The 24,730-nt window shown below is 41.1% G+C and overlaps 1 protein-coding gene across 1 annotated transcript in view; it reads right to left on the bottom strand.

Annotated features, from left to right (window-relative positions):
* The window catches only part of si:ch211-250g4.3 (uncharacterized), a 52,759-nt gene that overhangs the window by 16,461 nt on the left and 11,568 nt on the right, over positions 1-24,730 (bottom strand). The window contains 16 exon segments of the mRNA XM_065020507.1: positions 2-4,986; positions 4,989-5,982; positions 5,984-6,111; positions 6,114-6,383; positions 6,386-8,116; positions 8,119-8,139; positions 8,142-8,468; positions 8,471-9,752; positions 9,755-10,284; positions 10,287-11,278; positions 11,280-12,312; positions 12,315-13,073; positions 13,076-13,354; positions 13,357-15,159; positions 15,162-15,440; positions 15,443-23,945. Coding sequence (XP_064876579.1) covers positions 2-4,986; positions 4,989-5,982; positions 5,984-6,111; positions 6,114-6,383; positions 6,386-8,116; positions 8,119-8,139; positions 8,142-8,468; positions 8,471-9,752; positions 9,755-10,284; positions 10,287-11,278; positions 11,280-12,312; positions 12,315-13,073; positions 13,076-13,354; positions 13,357-15,159; positions 15,162-15,440; positions 15,443-23,945 — 23,916 coding nt within the window.

Below are 24,730 nucleotides of genomic sequence, written 5' to 3'. Positions count from 1 at the left end.
TTTCCAACTCAAGCAATTGTGCATTCAGCTGGTGCTTTTCACTGTCAATTTCATCTCTAAGTCTTTTGATTTCACAACTTTCCTGCTTTAAGATGTCCATCTTCTTTCCTATTTCTTCCCGCATTCCATCCTCTTCCTCTTTGAGCCTAGCCATCTTGTCATCCATGTTGTCTTTTTCTCTCACCATTGCTGCCTCTTTCACTCTCAGTTCACCCATTGAGCTTTCTATCATTTCCTTGTCATTGTCCACCTCTAGCAACTGTTTTTTCATGTCCGTCGTCATTTGTTCCAAATGTTCTTTCTCTTTCCTTTGGTCTTCCATGTGAGATTCTGTCTCCTCTCTCTGTTGCTGTATCTCACACCTCATTTGTTCCAGCTCCTCTCTCTCCTTTGTTAGCACATCCCGACTTTCTTCAATGTCTTGTTTCTCTCTTTCAATCTTGTCATTCATGAGTTCCAGTTCGTTCTGCTTTTGTTTGTTCTTTTCCATAAAACCCACCATTTCATCTCGTTGTTTTTGAGTTTGGATAGCCAGTTCTTCAACCTTCCCCCTCTCCCGTCTTGTCTCGTCCATGACCTGATTTACGTCTTCAGACCGTCTTTCTAACTCAGCTTTGATCTGATCCAGCTTTTCCTTCTCCACACGAATGTCTTGTTTGTTTTGTTCTATTTCCTCCAATTGTCCCTGGGTTTCAGACTTCATCAGATCAAACTCATCTCTTTCTTTCATGGTCAATCCCTTCTTTCTCTCAAAGGCTTCTTTTTCCTTCTGTATCTCCTCCTTTACATCTTCAAGTTGTTGTCTTTCCCTCGTGAGCTTTTCCTTCCAGTCTATTTCCATAGGCTCGGTCTGTGCTTCTGCTTCAGCCTTCAAGCTCGTCAAGTCTTCCCTTTGTCTTTTCATCAGTTCAAGACTGATATCCAATTCCTCTTTCTCCTTACTTATCTTACATCGCCTCTCTTCCAACTGATCTTTCTCTTTCAGTGTTTCATCCTTCCTGTCTTTCACTTCCTTCTTCTCCCTATCTAGTTCTTCACACATTTTTTCCAACTCAAGCAATTGTGCATTCAGCTGGTGCTTTTCACTGTCAATTTCATCTCTAAGTCTTTTGATTTCACAACTTTCCTGCTTTAAGATGTCCATCTTCTTTCCTATTTCTTCCCGCATTCCATCCTCTTCCTCTTTGAGCCTAGCCATCTTGTCATCCATGTTGTCTTTTTCTCTCACCATTGCTGCCTCTTTCACTCTCAGTTCACCCATTGAGCTTTCTATCATTTCCTTGTCATTGTCCACCTCTAGCAACTGTTTTTTCATGTCCGTCGTCATTTGTTCCAAATGTTCTTTCTCTTTCCTTTGGTCTTCCATGTGAGATTCTGTCTCCTCTCTCTGTTGCTGTATCTCACACCTCATTTGTTCCAGCTCCTCTCTCTCCTTTGTTAGCACATCCCAACTTTCTTCAATGTCTTGTTTCTCTCTTTCAATCTTGTCATCCATGAGTTCCAGTTCGTTCTGCTTTTGTTTGTTCTTTTCCATAAAACCCACCATTTCATCTCGTTGTTTTTGAGTTTGGATAGCCAGTTCTTCAACCTTCCCCCTCTCCCGTCTTGTCTCGTCCATGACCTGATTTACGTCTTCAGACCGTCTTTCTAACTCAGCTTTGATCTGATCCAGCTTTTCCTTCTCCACACGAATGTCTTGTTTGTTTTGTTCTATTTCCTCCAATTGTCCCTGGGTTTCAGACTTCATCAGATCAAACTCATCTCTTTCTTTCATGGTCAATCCCTTCTTTCTCTCAAAGGCTTCTTTTTCCTTCTGTATCTCCTCCTTTACATCTTCAAGTTGTTGTCTTTCCCTCGTGAGCTTTTCCTTCCAGTCTATTTCCATATGCTCGGTCTGTGCTTCTGCTTCAGCCTTCAAGCTCGTCAAGTCTTCCCTTTGTCTTTTCATCAGTTCAAGACTGATATCCAATTCCTCTTTCTCCTTACTTATCTTACATCGCCTCTCTTCCAACTGATCTTTCTCTTTCAGTGTTTCATCCTTCCTGTCTTTCACTTCCTTCTTCTCTCTATCTAGTTCTTCACGCATTTTTTCCAACTCAAGCAATTGTGCATTCAGCTGGTGCTTTTCACTGTCAATTTCATCTCTAAGTCTTTTGATTTCACAACTTTCCTGCTTTAAGATGTCCATCTTCTTTCCTATTTCTTCCCGCATTCTATCCTCTTCCTCTTTGAGCCTAGCCATCTTGTCATCCATGTTGTCTTTTTCTCTCACCATTTCTGCCTCTTTCACTCTCAGTTCACCCATTGAGCTTTCTATCATTTCCTTGTCATTGTCCACCTCTAACAACTGTTTTTTCATGTCCGTCGTCATTTGTTCCAAATGTTCTTTCTCTTTCCTTTGGTCTTCCATGTGAGATTCTGTCTCCTCTCTCTGTTGCTGTATCTCACACCTCATTTGTTCCAGCTCCTCTCTCTCCTTTGTTAGCACATCCCGACTTTCTTCAATGTCTTGTTTCTCTCTTTCAATCTTGTCATCCATGAGTTCCAGTTCGTTCTGCTTTTGTTTGTTCTTTTCCATAAAACCCACCATTTCATCTCGTTGTTTTTGAGTTTGGATAGCCAGTTCTTCAACCTTCCCCCTCTCCCGTCTTGTCTCGTCCATGACCTGATTTACGTCTTCAGACCGTCTTTCTAACTCAGCTTTGATCTGATCCAGCTTTTCCTTCTCCACACGAATGTCTTGTTTGTTTTGTTCTATTTCCTCCAATTGTCCCTGGGTTTCAGACTTCATCAGATCAAACTCATCTCTTTCTTTCATGGTCAATCCCTTCTTTCTCTCAAAGGCTTCTTTTTCCTTCTGTATCTCCTCCTTTACATCTTCAAGTTGTTGTCTTTCCCTCGTGAGCTTTTCCTTCCAGTCTATTTCCATATGCTCGGTCTGTGCTTCTGCTTCAGCCTTCAAGCTCGTCAAGTCTTCCCTTTGTCTTTTCATCAGTTCAAGACTGATATCCAATTCCTCTTTCTCCTTACTTATCTTACCTCGCCTCTCTTCCAACTGATCTTTCTCTTTCAGTGTTTCATCCTTCCTGTCTTTCACTTCCTTCTTCTCTCTATCTAGTTCTTCACGCATTTTTTCCAACTCAAGCAATTGTGCATTCAGCTGGTGCTTTTCACTGTCAATTTCATCTCTAAGTCTTTTGATTTCACAACTTTCCTTCTTTAAGATGTCCATCTTCCTTCCTATTTCTTCCCGCATTCCATCCTCTTCCTCTTTGAGCCTAGCCATCTTGTTATCCATGTTGTCTTTTTCTCTCACCATTTCTGCCTCTTTCACTCTCAGTTCACCCATTGAGCTTTCTATCATTTCCTTGTCATTGTCCATCTCTAGCAACTGTTTTTTCATGTCCGTCGTCATTTGTTCCAAATGTTCTTTCTCTTTCCTTTGGTCTTCCATGTGAGATTCTGTCTCCTCTCTCTGTTGCTGTATCTCACTCCTCATTTGTTCCAGCTCCTCTCTCTCCTTTGTTAGCACATCCCGACTTTCTTCAATGCCTTGTTTCTCTCTTTCAATCTTGTCATTCATGAGTTCCAGTTCGTTCTGCTTTTGTTTGTTCTTTTCCATAAAACCCACCATTTCTTCTCTTTGTTTTTGAGTTTGGATAGCCAGTTCTTCAACCTTCCCCCTCTCCCGTCTTGTCTCGTCCATGACCTGATTTACGTCTTCAGACCGTCTTTCTAACTCAGCTTTGATCTGATCCAGCTTTTCCTTCTCCACACGAATGCCTTGTTTGTTTTGTTCTATTCCCTCCAATTGTCCCTGGGTTTCAGACTTCATCAGATCAAATTCATCTCTTTCTTTCATGGTCAATCCCTTCTTTCTCTCAAAGACTTCTTTTTCCTTCTGTATCTCCTCCTTTACATCTTCAAGTTGTTGTCTTTCCCTCGTGAGCTTTTCCTTCCAGTCTTTTTCCATAGCCTCGGTCTGTGCTTCTGCTTCAGCCTTCAAGCTCGTCAAGTCTTCCCTTTGTCTTTTCATCAGTTCAAGACTGATATCCAATTCCTCTTTCTCCTTACTTATCTTACCTCGCCTCTCTTCCAACTGATCTTTCTCTTTCAGTGTTTCATCCTTCCTGTTTTTCACTTCCTTCTTCTCTCTATCTAGTTCTTCACGCATTTTTTCCAACTCAAGCAATTTTGCATTCAGCTGGTCCTTTTCACTGTCAATTTCATCTCTAAGTCTTTTGATTTCACAACTTTCCTGCTTTAAGATGTCCATCTTCCTTCCTATTTCTTCCCGCATTCCATCCTCTTCCTCTTTGAGCCTAGCCATCTTGTTATCCATGTTGTCTTTTTCTCTCACCATTTCTGCCTCTTTCACTCTCAGTTCACCCATTGAGCTTTCTATGATTTCCTTGTCATTGTCCAACTCTAGCAACTGTTTTTTCATGTCCGTCGTCATTTGTTCCAAATGTTCTTTCTCTTTCCTTTGGTCTTCCATGTGAGATTCTGTCTCCTCTCTCTGTTGCTGTATCTCACACCTCATTTGTTCCAGCTCCTCTCTCTCCTTTGTTAGCACATCCCAACTTTCTTCAATGTCTTGTTTCTCTCTTTCAATCTTGTCATTCATGAGTTCCAGTTCGTTCTGCTTTTGTTTGTTCTTTTCCATAAAACCCACCATTTCATCTCGTTGTTTTTGAGTTTGGATAGCCAGTTCTTCAACCTTCCCCCTCTCCCGTCTTGTCTCGTCCATGACCTGATTTACGTCTTCAGACCGTCTTTCTAACTCAGCTTTGATCTGATCCAGCTTTTCCTTCTCCACACGAATGTCTTGTTTGTTTTGTTCTATTTCCTCCAATTGTCCCTGGGTTTCAGACTTCATCAGATCAAACTCATCTCTTTCTTTCATGGTCAATCCCTTCTTTCTCTCAAAGGCTTCTTTTTCCTTCTGTATCTCCTCCTTTACATCTTCAAGTTGTTGTCTTTCCTCGTGAGCTTTTCCTTCCAGTCTTTTTCCATAGCCTCGGTCTGTGCTTCTGCTTCAGCCTTCAAGCTCGTCAAGTCTTCCCTTTGTCTTTTCATCAGTTCAAGACTGATATCCAATTCCTCTTTCTCCTTACTTATCTTACCTCGCCTCTCTTCCAACTGATCTTTCTCTTTCAGTGTTTCATCCTTCCTGTCTTTCACTTCCTTCTTCTCTCTATCTAGTTCTTCACGCATTTTTTCCAACTCAAGCAATTTTGCATTCAGCTGGTCCTTTTCACTGTCAATTTCATCTCTAAGTCTTTTGATTTCACAACTTTCCTTCTTTAAGATGTCCATCTTCCTTCCTATTTCTTCCCGCATTCCATCCTCTTCCTCTTTGAGCCTAGCCATCTTGTTATCCATGTTGTCTTTTTCTCTCACCATTTCTGCCTCTTTCACTCTCAGTTCACCCATTGAGCTTTCTATCATTTCCTTGTCATTGTCCAACTCTAGCAACTGTTTTTTCATGTCCGTCGTCATTTTTTCCAAATGTTCTTTCTCTTTCCTTTGGTCTTCCATGTGAGATTCTGTCTCCTCTCTCTGTTGTTGTATCTCACTCCTCATTTGTTCCAGCTCCTCTCTCTCCTTTGTTAGCACATCCCGACTCTCTTCGATGTCTTGTTTCTCTCTTTCAATCTTGTCAGTCATGAGTTCCAGTTCGTTCTGCTTTTGTTTGTTCTTTTCCATAAAACCCACCATTTCATCTCGTTGTTTTTGAGTTTGGATAGCCAGTTCTTCAACCTTCCCCCTCTCCCGTCTTGTCTCGTCCATGACCTGATTTACGTCTTCAGACCGTCTTTCTAACTCAGCTTTGATCTGATCCAGCTTTTCCTTCTCCACACGAATGTCTTGTTTGTTTTGTTCTATTTCCTCCAATTGTCCCTGGGTTTCAGACTTCATCAGATCAAACTCATCTCTTTCTTTCATGGTCAATCCCTTCTTTCTCTCAAAGGCTTCTTTTTTCCTTCTGTATCTCCTCCTTTACATCTTCAAGTTGTTGTCTTTCCCTCGTGAGCTTTTCCTTCCAGTCTTTTTCCATAGGCTCGGTCTGTGCTTCTGCTTCAGCCTTCAAGCTTGTCAAGTCTTCCTTTGTCTTTTCATCAGTTCAAGACTGATATCCAATTCCTCTTTCTCCTTACTTATCTTACCTCGCCTCTCTTCCAACTGATCTTTCTCTTTCAGTGTTTCATCCTTCCTGTCTTTCACTTCCTCCTTCTCTCTATCTAGTTCTTCACGCATTTTTTCCAACTCAAGCAATTTTGCATTCAGCTGGTCCTTTTCACTGTCAATTTCATCTCTAAGTCTTTTGATTTCACAACTTTCCTTCTTTAAGATGTCCATCTTCCTTCCTATTTCTTCCGCATTCCATCCTCTTCCTCTTTGAGCCTAGCCATCTTGTTATCCATGTTGTCTTTTTCTCTCACCATTTCTGCCTCTTTCACTCTCAGTTCACCCATTGAGCTTTCTATCATTTCCTTGTCATTGTCCATCTCTAGCAACTGTTTTTTCATGTCCGTCGTCATTTGTTCCAAATGTTCTTTCTCTTTCCTTTGGTCTTCCATGTGAGATTCTGTCTCCTCTCTCTGTTGCTGTATCTCACTCCTCATTTGTTCCAGCTCCTCTCTCTCCTTTGTTAGCACATCCCGACTTTCTTCAATGCCTTGTTTCTCTCTTTCAATCTTGTCATTCATGAGTTCCAGTTCGTTCTGCTTTTGTTTGTTCTTTTCCATAAAACCCACCATTTCATCTCGTTGTTTTTGAGTTTGGATAGCCAGTTCTTCAACCTTCCCCCTCTCCCGTCTTGTCTCGTCCATGACCTGATTTACGTCTTCAGACCGTCTTTCTAACTCAGCTTTGATCTGATCCAGCTTTTCCTTCTCCACACGAATGTCTTGTTTGTTTTGTTCTATTTCCTCCAATTGTCCCTGGGTTTCAGACTTCATCAGATCAAACTCATCTCTTTCTTTCATGGTCAATCCCTTCTTTCTCTCAAAGGCTTCTTTTTCCTTCTGTATCTCCTCCTTTACATCTTCAAGTTGTTGTCTTTCCCTCGTGAGCTTTTCCTTCCAGTCTTTTTCCATAGCCTCGGTCTGTGCTTCTGCTTCAGCCTTCAAGCTCGTCAAGTCTTCCCTTTGTCTTTTCATCAGTTCAAGACTGATATCCAATTCCTCTTTATCCTTACTTATCTTACCTCGCCTCTCTTCCAACTGATCTTTCTCTTTCAGTGTTTCATCCTTCCTGTCTTTCACTTCCTCCTTCTCTCTATCTAGTTCTTCACGCATTTTTTCCAACTCAAGCAATTTTGCATTCAGCTGGTCCTTTTCACTGTCAATTTCATCTCTAAGTCTTTTGATTTCACAACTTTCCTTCTTTAAGATGTCCATCTTCCTTCCTATTTCTTCCCGCATTCCATCCTCTTCCTCTTTGAGCCTAGCCATCTTGTTATCCATGTTGTCTTTTTCTCTCACCATTTCTGCCTCTTTCACTCTCAGTTCACCCATTGAGCTTTCTATCATTTCCTTGTCATTGTCCATCTCTAGCAACTGTTTTTTCATGTCCGTCGTCATTTGTTCCAAATGTTCTTTCTCTTTCCTTTGGTCTTCCATGTGAGATTCTGTCTCCTCTCTCTGTTGCTGTATCTCACTCCTCATTTGTTCCAGCTCCTCTCTCTCCTTTGTTAGCACATCCCGACTTTCTTCAATGCCTTGTTTCTCTCTTTCAATCTTGTCATTCATGAGTTCCAGTTCGTTCTGCTTTTGTTTGTTCTTTTCCATAAAACCCACCATTTCATCTCGTTGTTTTTGAGTTTGGATAGCCAGTTCTTCAACCTTCCCCCTCTCCCGTCTTGTCTCGTCCATGACCTGATTTACGTCTTCAGACCGTCTTTCTAACTCAGCTTTGATCTGATCCAGCTTTTCCTTCTCCACACTAATGTCTTGTTTGTTTTGTTCTATTTCCTCCAATTGTCCCTGGGTTTCAGACTTCATCAGATCAAACTCATCTCTTTCTTTCATGGTCAATCCCTTCTTTCTCTCAAAGGCTTCTTTTTCCTTCTGTATCTCCTCCTTTACATCTTCAAGTTGTTGTCTTTCCTCGTGAGCTTTTCCTTCCAGTCTTTTCCATAGCCTCGGTCTGTGCTTCTGCTTCAGCCTTCAAGCTCGTCAAGTCTTCCCTTTGTCTTTTCATCAGTTCAAGACTGATATCCAATTCCTCTTTCTCCTTACTTATCTTACCTCGCCTCTCTTCCAACTGATCTTTCTCTTTCAGTGTTTCATCCTTCCTGTCTTTCACTTCCTCCTTCTCTCTATCTAGTTCTTCACGCATTTTTTCCAACTCAAGCAATTTTGCATTCAGCTGGTCCTTTTCACTGTCAATTTCATCTCTAAGTCTTTTGATTTCACAACTTTCCTTCTTTAAGATGTCCATCTTCCTTCCTATTTCTTCCGCATTCCATCCTCTTCCTCTTTGAGCCTAGCCATCTTGTTATCCATGTTGTCTTTTTCTCTCACCATTTCTGCCTCTTTCACTCTCAGTTCACCCATTGAGCTTTCTATCATTTCCTTGTCATTGTCCATCTCTAGCAACTGTTTTTTCATGTCCGTCGTCATTTGTTCCAAATGTTCTTTCTCTTTCCTTTGGTCTTCCATGTGAGATTCTGTCTCCTCTCTCTGTTGCTGTATCTCACTCCTCATTTGTTCCAGCTCCTCTCTCTCCTTTGTTAGCACATCCCGACTTTCTTCAATGCCTTGTTTCTCTCTTTCAATCTTGTCATTCATGAGTTCCAGTTCGTTCTGCTTTTGTTTGTTCTTTTCCATAAAACCCACCATTTCATCTCGTTGTTTTTGAGTTTGGATAGCCAGTTCTTCAACCTTCCCCCTCTCCCGTCTTGTCTCGTCCATGACCTGATTTACGTCTTCAGACCGTCTTTCTAACTCAGCTTTGATCTGATCCAGCTTTTCCTTCTCCACACGAATGTCTTGTTTGTTTTGTTCTATTTCCTCCAATTGTCCCTGGGTTTCAGACTTCATCAGATCAAACTCATCTCTTTCTTTCATGGTCAATCCCTTCTTTCTCTCAAAGGCTTCTTTTTCCTTCTGTATCTCCTCCTTTACATCTTCAAGTTGTTGTCTTTCCCTCGTGAGCTTTTCCTTCCAGTCTTTTTCCATAGCCTCGGTCTGTGCTTCTGCTTCAGCCTTCAAGCTTGTCAAGTCTTCCCTTTGTCTTTTCATCAGTTCAAGACTGATATCCAATTCCTCTTTATCCTTACTTATCTTACCTCGCCTCTCTTCCAACTGATCTTTCTCTTTCAGTGTTTCATCCTTCCTGTCTTTCACTTCCTCCTTCTCTCTATCTAGTTCTTCACGCATTTTTTCCAACTCAAGCAATTTTGCATTCAGCTGGTCCTTTTCACTGTCAATTTCATCTCTAAGTCTTTTGATTTCACAACTTTCCTTCTTTAAGATGTCCATCTTCCTTCCTATTTCTTCCCGCATTCCATCCTCTTCCTCTTTGAGCCTAGCCATCTTGTTATCCATGTTGTCTTTTTCTCTCACCATTTCTGCCTCTTTCACTCTCAGTTCACCCATTGAGCTTTCTATCATTTCCTTGTCATTGTCCATCTCTAGCAACTGTTTTTTCATGTCCGTCGTCATTTGTTCCAAATGTTCTTTCTCTTTCCTTTGGTCTTCCATGTGAGATTCTGTCTCCTCTCTCTGTTGCTGTATCTCACTCACCTCATTTGTTCCAGCTCCTCTCTCTCCTTTGTTAGCACATCCAAACTTTCTTCAATGCCTTGTTTCTCTCTTTCAATCTTGTCATTCATGAGTTCCAGTTCGTTCTGCTTTTGTTTGTTCTTTTCAATAAAACCCACCATTTCTTCTCTTTGTTTTTGAGTTTGGATAGCCAGTTCTTCAACCTTCCCCCTATCCCGTCTTGTCTCGTCCATGACCTGATTTACGTCTTCAGACCGTCTTTCTAACTCAGCTTTGATCTGATCCAGCTTTTCCTTCTCCACACTAATGTCTTGTTTGTTTTGTTCTATTTCCTCCAATTGTCCCTGGGTTTCAGACTTCATCAGATCAAACTCATCTCTTTCTTTCATGGTCAATCCCTTCTTTCTCTCAAAGGCTTCTTTTTCCTTCTGTATCTCCTCCTTTACATCTTCAAGTTGTTGTCTTTCCCTCGTGAGCTTTTCCTTCCAGTCTTTTTCCATAGGCTCGGTCTGTGCTTCTGCTTCAGCCTTCAAGCTTGTCAAGTCTTCCTTTGTCTTTTCATCAGTTCAAGACTGATATCCAATTCCTCTTTCTCCTTACTTATCTTACCTCGCCTCTCTTCCAACTGATCTTTCTCTTTCAGTGTTTCATCCTTCCTGTCTTTCACTTCCTCCTTCTCTCTATCTAGTTCTTCACGCATTTTTTCCAACTCAAGCAATTTTGCATTCAGCTGGTCCTTTTCACTGTCAATTTCATCTCTAAGTCTTTTGATTTCACAACTTTCCTTCTTTAAGATGTCCATCTTCCTTCCTATTTCTTCCCGCATTCCATCCTCTTCCTCTTTGAGCCTAGCCATCTTGTTATCCATGTTGTCTTTTTCTCTCACCATTTCTGCCTCTTTCACTCTCAGTTCACCCATTGAGCTTTCTATCATTTCCTTGTCATTGTCCATCTCTAGCAACTGTTTTTTCATGTCCGTCGTCATTTGTTCCAAATGTTCTTTCTCTTTCCTTTGGTCTTCCATGTGAGATTCTGTCTCCTCTCTCTGTTGCTGTATCTCACTCCTCATTTGTTCCAGCTCCTCTCTCTCCTTTGTTAGCACATCCCGACTTTCTTCAATGCCTTGTTTCTCTCTTTCAATCTTGTCATTCATGAGTTCCAGTTCGTTCTGCTTTTGTTTGTTCTTTTCCATAAAACCCACCATTTCATCTCGTTGTTTTTGAGTTTGGATAGCCAGTTCTTCAACCTTCCCCCTCTCCCGTCTTGTCTCGTCCATGACCTGATTTACGTCTTCAGACCGTCTTTCTAACTCAGCTTTGATCTGATCCAGCTTTTCCTTCTCCACACGAATGTCTTGTTTGTTTTGTTCTATTTCCTCCAATTGTCCCTGGGTTTCAGACTTCATCAGATCAAACTCATCTCTTTCTTTCATGGTCAATCCCTTCTTTCTCTCAAAGGCTTCTTTTTCCTTCTGTATCTCCTCCTTTACATCTTCAAGTTGTTGTCTTTCCCTCGTGAGCTTTTCCTTCCAGTCTTTTCCATAGCTCGGTCTGTGCTTCTGCTTCAGCCTTCAAGCTTGTCAAGTCTTCCCTTTGTCTTTTCATCAGTTCAAGACTGATATCCAATTCCTCTTTATCCTTACTTATCTTACCTCGCCTCTCTTCCAACTGATCTTTCTCTTTCAGTGTTTCATCCTTCCTGTCTTTCACTTCCTCCTTCTCTCTATCTAGTTCTTCACGCATTTTTTCCAACTCAAGCAATTTTGCATTCAGCTGGTCCTTTTCACTGTCAATTTCATCTCTAAGTCTTTTGATTTCACAACTTTCCTTCTTTAAGATGTCCATCTTCCTTCCTATTTCTTCCCGCATTCCATCCTCTTCCTCTTTGAGCCTAGCCATCTTGTTATCCATGTTGTCTTTTTCTCTCACCATTTCTGCCTCTTTCACTCTCAGTTCACCCATTGAGCTTTCTATCATTTCCTTGTCATTGTCCATCTCTAGCAACTGTTTTTTCATGTCCGTCGTCATTTGTTCCAAATGTTCTTTCTCTTTCCTTTGGTCTTCCATGTGAGATTCTGTCTCCTCTCTCTGTTGCTGTATCTCACTCCTCATTTGTTCCAGCTCCTCTCTCTCCTTTGTTAGCACATCCCGACTTTCTTCAATGCCTTGTTTCTCTCTTTCAATCTTGTCATTCATGAGTTCCAGTTCGTTCTGCTTTTGTTTGTTCTTTTCCATAAAACCCACCATTTCATCTCGTTGTTTTTGAGTTTGGATAGCCAGTTCTTCAACCTTCCCCCTCTCCCGTCTTGTCTCGTCCATGACCTGATTTACGTCTTCAGACCGTCTTTCTAACTCAGCTTTGATCTGATCCAGCTTTTCCTTCTCCACACGAATGTCTTGTTTGTTTTGTTCTATTTCCTCCAATTGTCCCTGGGTTTCAGACTTCATCAGATCAAACTCATCTCTTTCTTTCATGGTCAATCCCTTCTTTCTCTCAAAGGCTTCTTTTTCCTTCTGTATCTCCTCCTTTACATCTTCAAGTTGTTGTCTTTCCCTCGTGAGCTTTTCCTTCCAGTCTTTTCCATAGGCTCGGTCTGTGCTTCTGCTTCAGCCTTCAAGCTTGTCAAGTCTTCCCGTTGTCTTTTCATCAGTTCAAGACTGATATCCAATTCCTCTTTCTCCTTACTTATCTTACCTCGCCTCTCTTCCAACTGATCTTTCTCTTTCAGTGTTTCATCCTTCCTGTCTTTCACTTCCTTCTTCTCTCTATCTAGTTCTTCACGCATTTTTTCCAACTCAAGCAATTTTGCATTCAGCTGGTCCTTTTCACTGTCAATTTCATCTCTAAGTCTTTTGATTTCACAACTTTCCTTCTTTAAGATGTCCATCTTCCTTCCTATTTCTTCCCGCATTCCATCCTCTTCCTCTTTGAGCCTAGCCATCTTGTTATCCATGTTGTCTTTTTCTCTCACCATTTCTGCCTCTTTCACTCTCAGTTCACCCATTGAGCTTTCTATCATTTCCTTGTCATTGTCCATCTCTAGCAACTGTTTTTTCATGTCCGTCGTCATTTGTTCCAAATGTTCTTTCTCTTTCCTTTGGTCTTCCATATGAGATTCTGTCTCCTCTCTCTGTTGCTGTATCTCACTCCTCATTTGTTCCAGCTCCTCTCTCTCCTTTGTTAGCACATCCCGACTTTCTTCAATGCCTTGTTTCTCTCTTTCAATCTTGTCATTCATGAGTTCCAGTTCGTTCTGCTTTTGTTTGTTCTTTTCCATAAAACCCACCATTTCATTTCGTTGTTTTTGAGTTTGGATAGCCAGTTCTTCAACCTTCCCCTCTCCCGTCTTGTCTCGTCCATGACCTGATTTACATCTTCAGACCGTCTTTCTAACTCAGCTTTGATCTGATCCAGCTTTTCCTTCTCCACACGAATGTCTTGTTTGTTTTGTTCTATTTCCTCCAATTGTCCCTGGGTTTCAGACTTCATCAGATCAAACTCATCTCTTTCTTTCATGGTCAATCCCTTCTTTCTCTCAAAGGCTTCTTTTTCCTTCTGTATCTCCTCCTTTACATCTTCAAGTTGTTGTCTTTCCCTCGTGAGCTTTTCCTTCCAGTCTTTTCCATAGGCTCGGTCTGTGCTTCTGCTTCAGCCTTCAAGCTTGTCAAGTCTTCCCGTTGTCTTTTCATCAGTTCAAGACTGATATCCAATTCCTCTTTCTCCTTACTTATCTTACCTCGCCTCTCTTCCAACTGATCTTTCTCTTTCAGTGTTTCATCCTTCCTGTCTTTCACTTCCTCCTTCTCTCTATCTAGTTCTTCACGCATTTTTTCCAACTCAAGCAATTTTGCATTCAGCTGGTCCTTTTCACTGTCAATTTCATCTCTAAGTCTTTTGATTTCACAACTTTCCTTCTTTAAGATGTCCATCTTCCTTCCTATTTCTTCCCGCATTCCATCCTCTTCCTCTTTGAGCCTAGCCATCTTGTTATCCATGTTGTCTTTTTCTCTCACCATTTCTGCCTCTTTCACTCTCAGTTCACCCATTGAGCTTTCTATCATTTCCTTGTCATTGTCCATCTCTAGCAACTGTTTTTTCATGTCCGTCGTCATTTGTTCCAAATGTTCTTTCTCTTTCCTTTGGTCTTCCATGTGAGATTCTGTCTCCTCTCTCTGTTGCTGTATCTCACTCCTCATTTGTTCCAGCTCCTCTCTCTCCTTTGTTAGCACATCCCGACTTTCTTCAATGCCTTGTTTCTCTCTTTCAATCTTGTCATTCATGAGTTCCAGTTCGTTCTGCTTTTGTTTGTTCTTTTCCATAAAACCCACCATTTCATCTCTTTGTTTTTGAGTTTGGATAGCCAGTTCTTCAACCTTCCCCCTCTCCCGTCTTGTCTCGTCCATGACCTGATTTACGTCTTCAGACCGTCTTTCTAACTCAGCTTTGATCTGATCCAGCTTTTCCTTCTCCACACGAATGTCTTGTTTGTTTTGTTCTATTTCCTCCAATTGTCCCTGGGTTTCAGACTTCATCAGATCAAACTCATCTCTTTCTTTCATGGTCAATCCCTTCTTTCTCTCAAAGGCTTCTTTTTCCTTCTGTATCTCCTCCTTTACATCTTCAAGTTGTTGTCTTTCCCTCGTGAGCTTTTCCTTCCAGTCTTTTTCCATAGCCTCGGTCTGTGCTTCTGCTTCAGCCTTCAAGCTCGTCAAGTCTTCCCTTTGTCTTTTCATCAGTTCAAGACTGATATCCAATTCCTCTTTCTCCTTACTTATCTTACCTCGCCTCTCTTCCAACTGATCTTTCTCTTTCAGTGTTTCATCCTTCCTGTCTTTCACTTCCTTCTTCTCTCTATCTAGTTCTTCACGCATTTTTTCCAACTCAAGCAATTTTGCATTCAGCTGGTCCTTTTCACTGTCAATTTCATCTCTAAGTCTTTTGATTTCACAACTTTCCTTCTTTAAGATGTCCATCTTCCTTCCTATTTCTTCCCGCATTCCATCCTCTTCCTCTTTGAGCCTAGCCATCTTGTTATCCATGTTGTCTTTTTCTCTCACCATTTCTGCCTCTTTCACTCTCAGTTCACCCATTGAGCTTTCTATCATTTCCTTGTCATTGTCCATCTCTAGCAACTGTTTTTTCATGTCCGTCGTCATTTGTTCCAAATGTTCTTTCTCTTTCCTTTGGTCTTCCATGTGAGATTCTGTCTCCTCTCTCTGTTGCTGTATCTCACTCCTCATTTGTTCCAGCTCCTCTCTCTCCTTTGTTAGCACATCCCGACTCTCTTCGATGTCTTGTTTCTCTCTTTCAATCTTGTCAGTCATGAGTTCCAGTTCGTTCTGCTTTTGTTTGTTCTTTTCCATAAAACCCACCATTTCTTCTCGTTGTTTTTGAGTTTGGATAGCCAGTTCTTCAACCTTCCCCTCTCCCGTCTTGTCTCATCCATGACCTGATTCACATCTTCAGACCGTCTTTCTAACTCAGCTTTGATCTGATCCAGCTTTTCCTTCTCCACACAAATGTCTTGTTTGTTTTGTTCTATTTCCTCCAATTGTCCCTGGGTTTCAGACTTCATCAGATCAAACTCATCTCTTTCTTTCATGGTCAATCCCTTCTTTCTCTCAAAGGCTTCTTTTTCCTTCTGTATCTCCTCCTTTACATCTTCAAGTTGTTGTCTTTCCCTCGTGAGCTTTTCCTTCCAGTCTTTTCCATAGCCTCGGTCTGTGCTTCTGCTTCAGCCTTCAAGCTTGTCAAGTCTTCCCGTTGTCTTTTCATCAGTTCAAGACTGATATCCAATTCCTCTTTCTCCTTACTTATCTTTCCTCGCCTCTCTTCCAACTGATCTTTCTCTTTCAGTGTTTCATCCTTCCTGTCTTTCACTTCCTTCTCTCTATCTAGTTCTTCACGCATTTTTTCCAACTCAAGCAATTTTGCATTCAGCTGGTCCTTTTCACTGTCAATTTCATCTCTAAGTCTTTTGATTTCACAACTTTCCTTCTTTAAGATGTCCATCTTCCTTCCTATTTCTTCCCGCATTCCATCCTCTTCCTCTTTGAGCCTAGCCATCTTGTTATCCATGTTGTCTTTTTCTCTCACCATTTCTGCCTCTTTCACTCTCAGTTCACCCATTGTGCTTTCTATCATTTCCTTGTCATTGTCCATCTCTAGCAACTGTTTTTTCATGTCCGTCGTCATTTGTTCCAAATGTTCTTTCTCTTTCCTTTGGTCTTCCATATGAGATTCTGTCTCCTCTCTCTGTTGCTGTATCTCACTCCTCATTTGTTCCAGCTCCTCTCTCTCCTTTGTTAGCACATCCCGACTTTCTTCAATGCCTTGTTTCTCTCTTTCAATCTTGTCATTCATGAGTTCCAGTTCGTTCTGCTTTTGTTTGTTCTTTTCCATAAAACCCACCATTTCTTCTCTTTGTTTTTGAGTTTGGATAGCCAGTTCTTCAACCTTCCCCCTCTCCCGTCTTGTCTCATCCATGACCTGATTTATGTCTTCAGACCGTCTTTCTAACTCAGCTTTGATCTGATCCAGCTTTTCCTTCTCCACACGAATGTCTTGTTTGTTTTGTTCTATTGCCTCCAATTGTCCCTGGGTTTCAGACTTCATCAGATCAAACTCATCTCTTTCTTTCATGGTCAATCCCTTCTTTCTCTCAAAGGCTTCTTTTTCCTTCTGTATCTCCTCCTTTACATCTTCAAGTTGTTGTCTTTCCCTCGTGAGCTTTTCCTTCCAGTCTTTTTCCATAGGCTCCGTCTGTGCTTCTGCTTCAGCCTTCAAGCTCGTCAAGTCTTCCCTTTGTATTTTCATCAGTTCAAGACTGATATCCAATTCCTCTTTCTCCTTACTTATCTTACCTCGCCTCTCTTCCAACTGATCTTTCTCTTTCAGTGCTTCATCCTTCCTGTTGTTCACTTCCTTCTTCTCTCTATCTAGTTCTTCACGCATTTTTTCCAACTCAAGCAATTTTGCATTCAGCTGGTGCTTTTCACTGTCAATTTCATCTCTAAGTCTTTTGATTTCACAACTTTCCTGCTTTAAGATGTCCATCTTGTTTCCTATTTCTTCCCGCATTCTATCCTCTTCCTCTTTGAGCCTAGCCATCTTGTTATCCATGTTGTCTTTTTCTCTCACCATTTCTGCCTCTTTCACTCTCAGTTCACCCATTGAGCTTTCAATCATTTCCTTGTCATTGTCCACCTCTAGCAACTGCTTTTTCATGTCCGTCGTCATTTGTTCCAAATGTTCTTTCTCTTTCCTTTGGTCTTCCATGTGAGATTCTGTCTCCTCTCTCTGTTGCTGTATCTCACTCCTCATTTGTTCCAGCTCCTCTCTCTCCTTTGTTAGCACATCCCGACTTTCTTCAATGCCTTGTTTCTCTCTTTCAATCTTGTCATTCATGAGTTCCAGTTCGTTCTGCTTTTGTTTGTTCTTTTCCATAAAACCCACCATTTCTTCTCTTTGTTTTTGAGTTTGGCTAGCCAGTTCTTCAACCTTCCCCCTCTCCCGTCTTGTCTCATCCATGACCTGATTCACATCTTTAGACCGTCTTTCTAACTCAGCTTTGATCTGATCCAGCTTTTCCTTCTCCACACAAATGTCTTGTTTGTTTTGTTCTATTGCCTCCAATTGTCCCTGGGTTTCAGACTTCATCAGATCAAACTCATCTCTTTCTTTCATGGTCAATCCCTTCTTTCTCTCAAAGGCTTCTTTTTCCTTCTGTATCTCCTCCTTTACATCTTCAAGTTGTTGTCTTTCCCTCATGAGCTTTTCCTTCCAGTCTATTTCCATATGCTCGGTCTGTGCTTCTGCTTCAGCCTTCAAGCTTGTCAAGTCTTCCCGTTGTCTTTTCATCAGTTCAAGACTGATATCCAATTCCTCTTTCTCCTTACTTATCTTACCTCGCCTCTCTTCCAACTGATCTTTCTCTTTCAGTGTTTCATCCTTCCTGTCTTTCACTTCCTCCTTCTCTCTATCTAGTTCTTCACGCATTTTTTCCAACTCAAGCAATTTTGCATTCAGCTGGTCCTTTTCACTGTCAATTTCATCTCTAAGTCTTTTGATTTCACAACTTTCCTTCTTTAAGATGTCCATCTTCCTTCCTATTTCTTCCCGCATTCCATCCTCTTCCTCTTTGAGCCTAGCCATCTTGTTATCCATGTTGTCTTTTTCTCTCACCATTTCTGCCTCTTTCACTCTCAGTTCACCCATTGAGCTTTCTATCATTTCCTTGTCATTGTCCATCTCTAGCAACTGTTTTTTCATGTCCGTCGTCATTTGTTCCAAATGTTCTTTCTCTTTCCTTTGGTCTTCCATATGAGATTCTGTCTCCTCTCTCTGTTGCTGTATCTCACTCCTCATTTGTTCCAGCTCCTCTCTCTCCTTTGTTAGCACATCCCGACTTTCTTCAATGCCTTGTTTCTCTCTTTCAATCTTGTCATTCATGAGTTCCAGTTCGTTCTGCTTTTGTTTGTTCTTTTCCATAAAACCCACCATTTCATTTCGTTGTTTTTGAGTTTGGATAGCCAGTTCTTCAACCTTCCCCCTCTCCCGTCTTGTCTCGTCCATGACCTGATTTACGTCTTCAGACCGTCTTTCTAACTCAGCTTTGATCTGATCCAGCTTTTCCTTCTCCACACAAATGTCTTGTTTGTTTTGTTCTATTTCCTCCAATTGTCCCTGGGTTTCAGACTTCATCAGATCAAACTCATCTCTTTCTTTCATGGTCAATCCCTTCTTTCTCTCAAAGGCTTCTTTTTCCTTCTGTATCTCCTCCTTTACATCTTCAAGTTGTTGTCTTTCCCTCGTGAGCTTTTCCTTCCAGTCTTTTTCCATAGGCTCGGTCTGTGCTTCTGCTTCAGCCTTCAAGCTTGTCAAGTCTTCCCGTTGTCTTTTCATCAGTTCAAGACTGATATCCAATTCCTCTTTCTCCTTACTTATCTTACCTCGCCTCTCTTCCAACTGATCTTTCTCTTTCAGTGTTTCATCCTTCCTGTCTTTCACTTCCTTCTTCTCTCTATCTAGTTCTTCACGCATTTTTTCCAACTCAAGCAATTTTGCATTCAGCTGGTCCTTTTCACTGTCAATTTCATCTCTAAGTCTTTTGATTTCACAACTTTCCTTCTTTAAGATGTCCATCTTCCTTCCTATTTCTTCCCGCATTCCATCCTCTTCCTCTTTGAGCCTAGCCATCTTGTTATCCATGTTGTCTTTTTCTCTCACCATTTCTGCCTCTTTCACTCTCAGTTCACCCATTGAGCTTTCTATCATTTCCTTGTCATTGTCCATCTCTAGCAACTGTTTTTTCATGTCCGTCGTCATTTGTTCCAAATGTTCTTTCTCTTTCCTTTGGTCTTCCATATGAGATTCTGTCTCCTCTCTCTGTTGCTGTATCTCACTCCTCATTTGTTCCAGCTCCTCTCTCTCCTTTGTTAGCACATCCCGACTTTCTTCAATGCCTTGTTTCTCTCTTTCAATCTTGTCATTCATGAGTTCCAGTTCGTTCTGCTTTTGTTTGTTCTTTTCCATAAAACCCACCATTTCATTTCGTTGTTTTTGAGTTTGGATAGCCAGTTCTTCAACCTTCCCCCTCTCCCGTCTTGTCTCGTCCATGACCTGATTTACGTCTTCAGACCGTCTTTCTAACTCAGCTTTGATCTGATCCAGCTTTTCCTTCTCCACACGAATGTCTTGTTTGTTTTGTTCTATTTCCTCCAATTGTCCCTGGGTTTCAGACTTCATCAGATCAAACTCATCTCTTTCTTTCATGGTCAATCCCTTCTTTCTCTCAAAGGCTTCTTTTTCCTTCTGTATCTCCTCCTTTACATCTTCAAGTTGTTGTCTTTCCCTCGTGAGCTTTTCCTTCCAGTCTTTTTCCATAGGCTCGGTCTGTGCTTCTGCTTCAGCCTTCAAGCTTGTCAAGTCTTCCCGTTGTCTTTTCATCAGTTCAAGACTGATATCCAATTCCTCTTTCTCCTTACTTATCTTACCTCGCCTCTCTTCCAACTGATCTTTCTCTTTCAGTGTTTCATCCTTCCTGTCTTTCACTTCCTTCTTCTCTCTATCTAGTTCTTCACGCATTTTTTCCAACTCAAGCAATTTTGCATTCAGCTGGTCCTTTTCACTGTCAATTTCATCTCTAAGTCTTTTGATTTCACAACTTTCCTTCTTTAAGATGTCCATCTTCCTTCCTATTTCTTCCCGCATTCCATCCTCTTCCTCTTTGAGCCTAGCCATCTTGTTATCCATGTTGTCTTTTTCTCTCACCATTTCTGCCTCTTTCACTCTCAGTTCACCCATTGAGCTTTCTATCATTTCCTTGTCATTGTCCATCTCTAGCAACTGTTTTTTCATGTCCGTCGTCATTTGTTCCAAATGTTCTTTCTCTTTCCTTTGGTCTTCCATATGAGATTCTGTCTCCTCTCTCTGTTGCTGTATCTCACTCCTCATTTGTTCCAGCTCCTCTCTCTCCTTTGTTAGCACATCCCGACTTTCTTCAATGCCTTGTTTCTCTCTTTCAATCTTGTCATTCATGAGTTCCAGTTCGTTCTGCTTTTGTTTGTTCTTTTCCATAAAACCCACCATTTCATTTCGTTGTTTTTGAGTTTGGATAGCCAGTTCTTCAACCTTCCCCCTCTCCCGTCTTGTCTCGTCCATGACCTGATTTACGTCTTCAGACCGTCTTTCTAACTCAGCTTTGATCTGATCCAGCTTTTCCTTCTCCACACGAATGTCTTGTTTGTTTTGTTTTATTTCCTCCAATTGTCCCTGGGTTTCAGACTTCATCAGATCAAACTCATCTCTTTCTTTCATGGTCAATCCCTTCTTTCTCTCAAAGGCTTCTTTTTCCTTCTGTATCTCCTCCTTTACATCTTCAAGTTGTTGTCTTTCCCTCGTGAGCTTTTCCTTCCAGTCTTTTTCCATAGGCTCGGTCTGTGCTTCTGCTTCAGCCTTCAAGCTTGTCAAGTCTTCCCGTTGTCTTTTCATCAGTTCAAGACTGATATCCAATTCCTCTTTCTCCTTACTTATCTTTCCTCGCCTCTCTTCCAACTGATCTTTCTCTTTCAGTGTTTCATCCTTCCTGTCTTTCACTTCCTTCTCTCTATCTAGTTCTTCACGCATTTTTTCCAACTCAAGCAATTTTGCATTCAGCTGGTCCTTTTCACTGTCAATTTCATCTCTAAGTCTTTTGATTTCACAACTTTCCTTCTTTAAGATGTCCATCTTCCTTCCTATTTCTTCCCGCATTCCATCCTCTTCCTCTTTGAGCCTAGCCATCTTGTTATCCATGTTGTCTTTTTCTCTCACCATTTCTGCCTCTTTCACTCTCAGTTCACCCATTGTGCTTTCTATCATTTCCTTGTCATTGTCCAACTCTAGCAACTGTTTTTTCATGTCCGTCGTCATTTTTTCCAAATGTTCTTTCCCTTTCCTTTGGTCTTCCATGTGAGATTCTGTCTCCTCTCTCTGTTGTTGTATCTCACTCCTCATTTGTTCCAGCTCCTCTCTCTCCTTTGTTAGCACATCCCGACTCTCTTCGATGTCTTGTTTCTCTCTTTCAATCTTGTCAGTCATGAGTTCCAGTTCGTTCTGCTTTTGTTTGTTCTTTTCCATAAAACCCACCATTTCTTCTCTTTGTTTTTGAGTTTGGATAGCCAGTTCTTCAACCTTCCCCCTCTCCCGTCTTGTCTCATCCATGACCTGATTCACATCTTTAGACCGTCTTTCTAACTCAGCTTTGATCTGATCCAGCTTTTCCTTCTCCACACAAATGTCTTGTTTGTTTTGTTCTATTGCCTCCAATTGTCCCTGGGTTTCAGACTTCATCAGATCAAACTCATCTCTTTCTTTCATGGTCAATCCCTTCTTTCTCTCAAAGGCTTCTTTTTCCTTCTGTATCTCCTCCTTTACATCTTCAAGTTGTTGTCTTTCCCTCATGAGCTTTTCCTTCCAGTCTATTTCCATATGCTCGGTCTGTGCTTCTGCTTCAGCCTTCAAGCTTGTCAAGTCTTCCCTTTGTCTTTTCATCAGTTCAAGACTGATATCCAATTCCTCTTTCTCCTTACTTATCTTACCTCGCCTCTCTTCCAACTGATCTTTCTCTTTCAGTGTTTCATCCTTCCTGTCTTTCACTTCCTTCTTCTCTCTATCTAGTTCTTCACGCATTTTTTCCAACTCAAGCAATTGTGCATTCAGCTGGTGCTTTTCACTGTCAATTTCATCTCTAAGTCTTTTGATTTCACAACTTTCCTGCTTTAAGATGTCCATCTTGTTTCCTATTTCTTCCCGCATTCTATCCTCTTCCTCTTTGAGCCTAGCCATCTTGTTATCCATGTTGTCTTTTTCTCTCACCATTTCTGCCTCTTTCACTCTCAGTTCACCCATTGAGCTTTCAATAATTTCCTTGTCATTGTCCACCTCTAGCAACTGCTTTTTCATGTCCGTCGTCATTTGTTCCAAATGTTCTTTCTCTTTCCTTTGGTCTTCCATGTGAGATTCTGTCTCCTCTCTCTGTTGCTGTATCTCACACCTCATTTGTTCCAGCTCCTCTCTCTCCTTTGTTAGCACATCCCGACTTTCCACGATGTCTTGTTTCTCTCTTTCAATCTTGTCATTCATGAGTTCCAGTTCGTTCTGCTTTTGTTTGTTCTTTTCCATAAAACCCACCATGTCTTCTCTTTGTTTTTGAGTTTGGATAGCCAGTTCTTCAACCTTCCCCTTCTCCCGTCTTGTCTCATCCATTAGCTGATTCATGTCTTCAGACCGTCTCTGCATTTCAAAACTTTTCTGCTCTGTGTTCTTTCTCATCCTGTTCATCTCATTCGTTACACTCTCTTCTTCTTTTCTCAGTTCGATAATTATGTTTTCTACTTTTCTCATCTCACACTTTCTCTGCTCTATCTCATCCATATTCTGCTCTATCATTTTATTTTTTCTGTCCATCTCACATCTCTCTTTTTCCATCTCTGTCTTTGTCTGATTAATTAGAAATGTTTCTTTAATTTGCTCTTGCGTGATATTTTCAATCTCTTCTCTCTGATTGTTTACCTCTGTTCTGAGTTTATTCAGATCTTCTCTCTCCTTTGATAGAATGTCTTGTTTGCTGTCTATCTCCTCTTTCTGTCTTCTTATTTCAGCGCTCATCAATTCTTCTTCGATTTTACTCCTCTTTGTCTCTTCCACAAAACAATCAATTTGGTTCTTTTGTTGTTGTATTTGGACAGGGATTTGTGATGCACTGACTTTCTCCCTCTTTGTGTCTTCTATGATCATATCTAGGTCGTTGGACTTTCTCTGTAACTCCAGTTTCATTTGTTCAAGCTTTTCTCTCTCAACTTGTACCTTAAGCTTCTCTTGTTCCATCTTCCCCTTTTCTTTCTGCGTTTCAGATCTCATCAGCTCCAAGTCCTTTTTCTCTTTTTCCGAAATGTCCCTATTTCTTATCGTATCCTCTTTTTCTTTTTGCATCTTACTTTTCAGATATTCAAGTTCCTTTCTTTCCCTGTTCAGGTGTTCACCCTGTTCGTCTTTGTCTTCTTTCCATCCCTCTATTTGAGCTTTTAAGTTCAGCAGATCTTCATTCTCCTTCTTTGTCAGTTCCAGGATGGCTTCCATCTCCTCCTTACGTTTCTCTATGTAAGCTTGCTCTACTGCTAGTTTATTTCTTTCCGCCACGGTAGCCTTTTTGATGTTTCCCATTTCAATTTTCTCTTTGCTAAATTTAACTTGCGTTTGTTTAAATTTAGCTTTTGCTTTTTTTAAATCCCGCATCTTTTGTGTTTTATACTGCATTTCCCTTACGATGACCTGTCTTTTCCTTTGCATCTCTGCATCCATTTGCTCGAGATTTTCTTTTTCCTTTTCTATGTCCTCAATAATTTGTCTGCCCTCCTCTCGTTGTTTTGTGATCATGTTCTCCATCTCAGCCTTTTCCTTCTCAAACTCGGCTTTTGACTTTTCCAGGTCATACTTCTCTCTCATAATCATTTTCTCTCTGCGTTCCAAGTCTCTTCTTTCCTTTTCAATGGCGGTTCTTAGCTCTTGTGACTCAAATGGTATCTCAGTTGTCGTATCTCCAAGGTAGGTTTTCTCTGTTTCATCCTGTGGCCTCTGGACCGGGGTCTTCATCATTGGCATTTCTTTTTTCCTTCCGTTTTTTCCCTCTTTCTGTCTGTCAAGCTCAGCTTTCATAGACTCCATCATATCCTTTCCAAAGCAGAAAATTGATTTGAGCATAGAAACTTGCCTTTTGGGCACTTTACATAGAAACTACATTATGTCTTAATGAATCAATTTCACAGTTTGACATTCACCCTGTGGATAACGGTAATGAGGATGGAGAGCTCCATATACATAGTTACTTAAAGTTACTTCTCTGATTCATTTTGAAATATACATTGAACAAAAATATAAAATCAACATGCAACAATTTCAGTTCAGTTCATATTAGGAAATTTGTCAATTTAAATCAATTCATTAGGTCCTAATCTATGGATTTCACATGACTGGGAATACAGATTTGCATCTGTTGGTCAAAGATACCTTAAAAAAAGTAGGGGTGTGGATCAGAAAACCAGGCAGTATCTGGTGTGACCACGATTTGCCTCATGCAGCGCGACACATCTCCTTCACATAGACTTGATAAGGCTGTTGATTGTGGCCTGTGGAATGTTGTCCCGCTCCTATTTAATGGCTGTGCAAAGTTTCTGGATATTAGCATAAACTGGAAAACGCTGTCGTACACGTTGATCCAGAGCATCCCAAACATGTTTCAATGGGCGACATATTTTGTGAGTATGCAGGCCATGGAAGAACTGCGACATTTTCAACTTCCAGGATTTGTTTTTACAGATCCTTGCAACATGGGGCCGTGCATTATCATGCTGAAACATGAGGTGATGGTGGCGGATGAATGGCATGACAATGGGCCTCAGGATTTTGGCACGGTATCTCTGTGCATTCAAATTGCCATCGATAAAATGCAATTGTGT

The sequence above is a fragment of the Oncorhynchus nerka genome, linkage group LG7, assembly GCF_034236695.1.
Source record: "Oncorhynchus nerka isolate Pitt River linkage group LG7, Oner_Uvic_2.0, whole genome shotgun sequence".
In the NCBI taxonomy this organism is placed as follows: Eukaryota; Metazoa; Chordata; class Actinopteri; order Salmoniformes; family Salmonidae; genus Oncorhynchus; species Oncorhynchus nerka.
The sequence above is the reverse complement of the archived record's forward strand: the minus strand, read 5'-3'. Positions and strand labels throughout refer to the sequence as shown.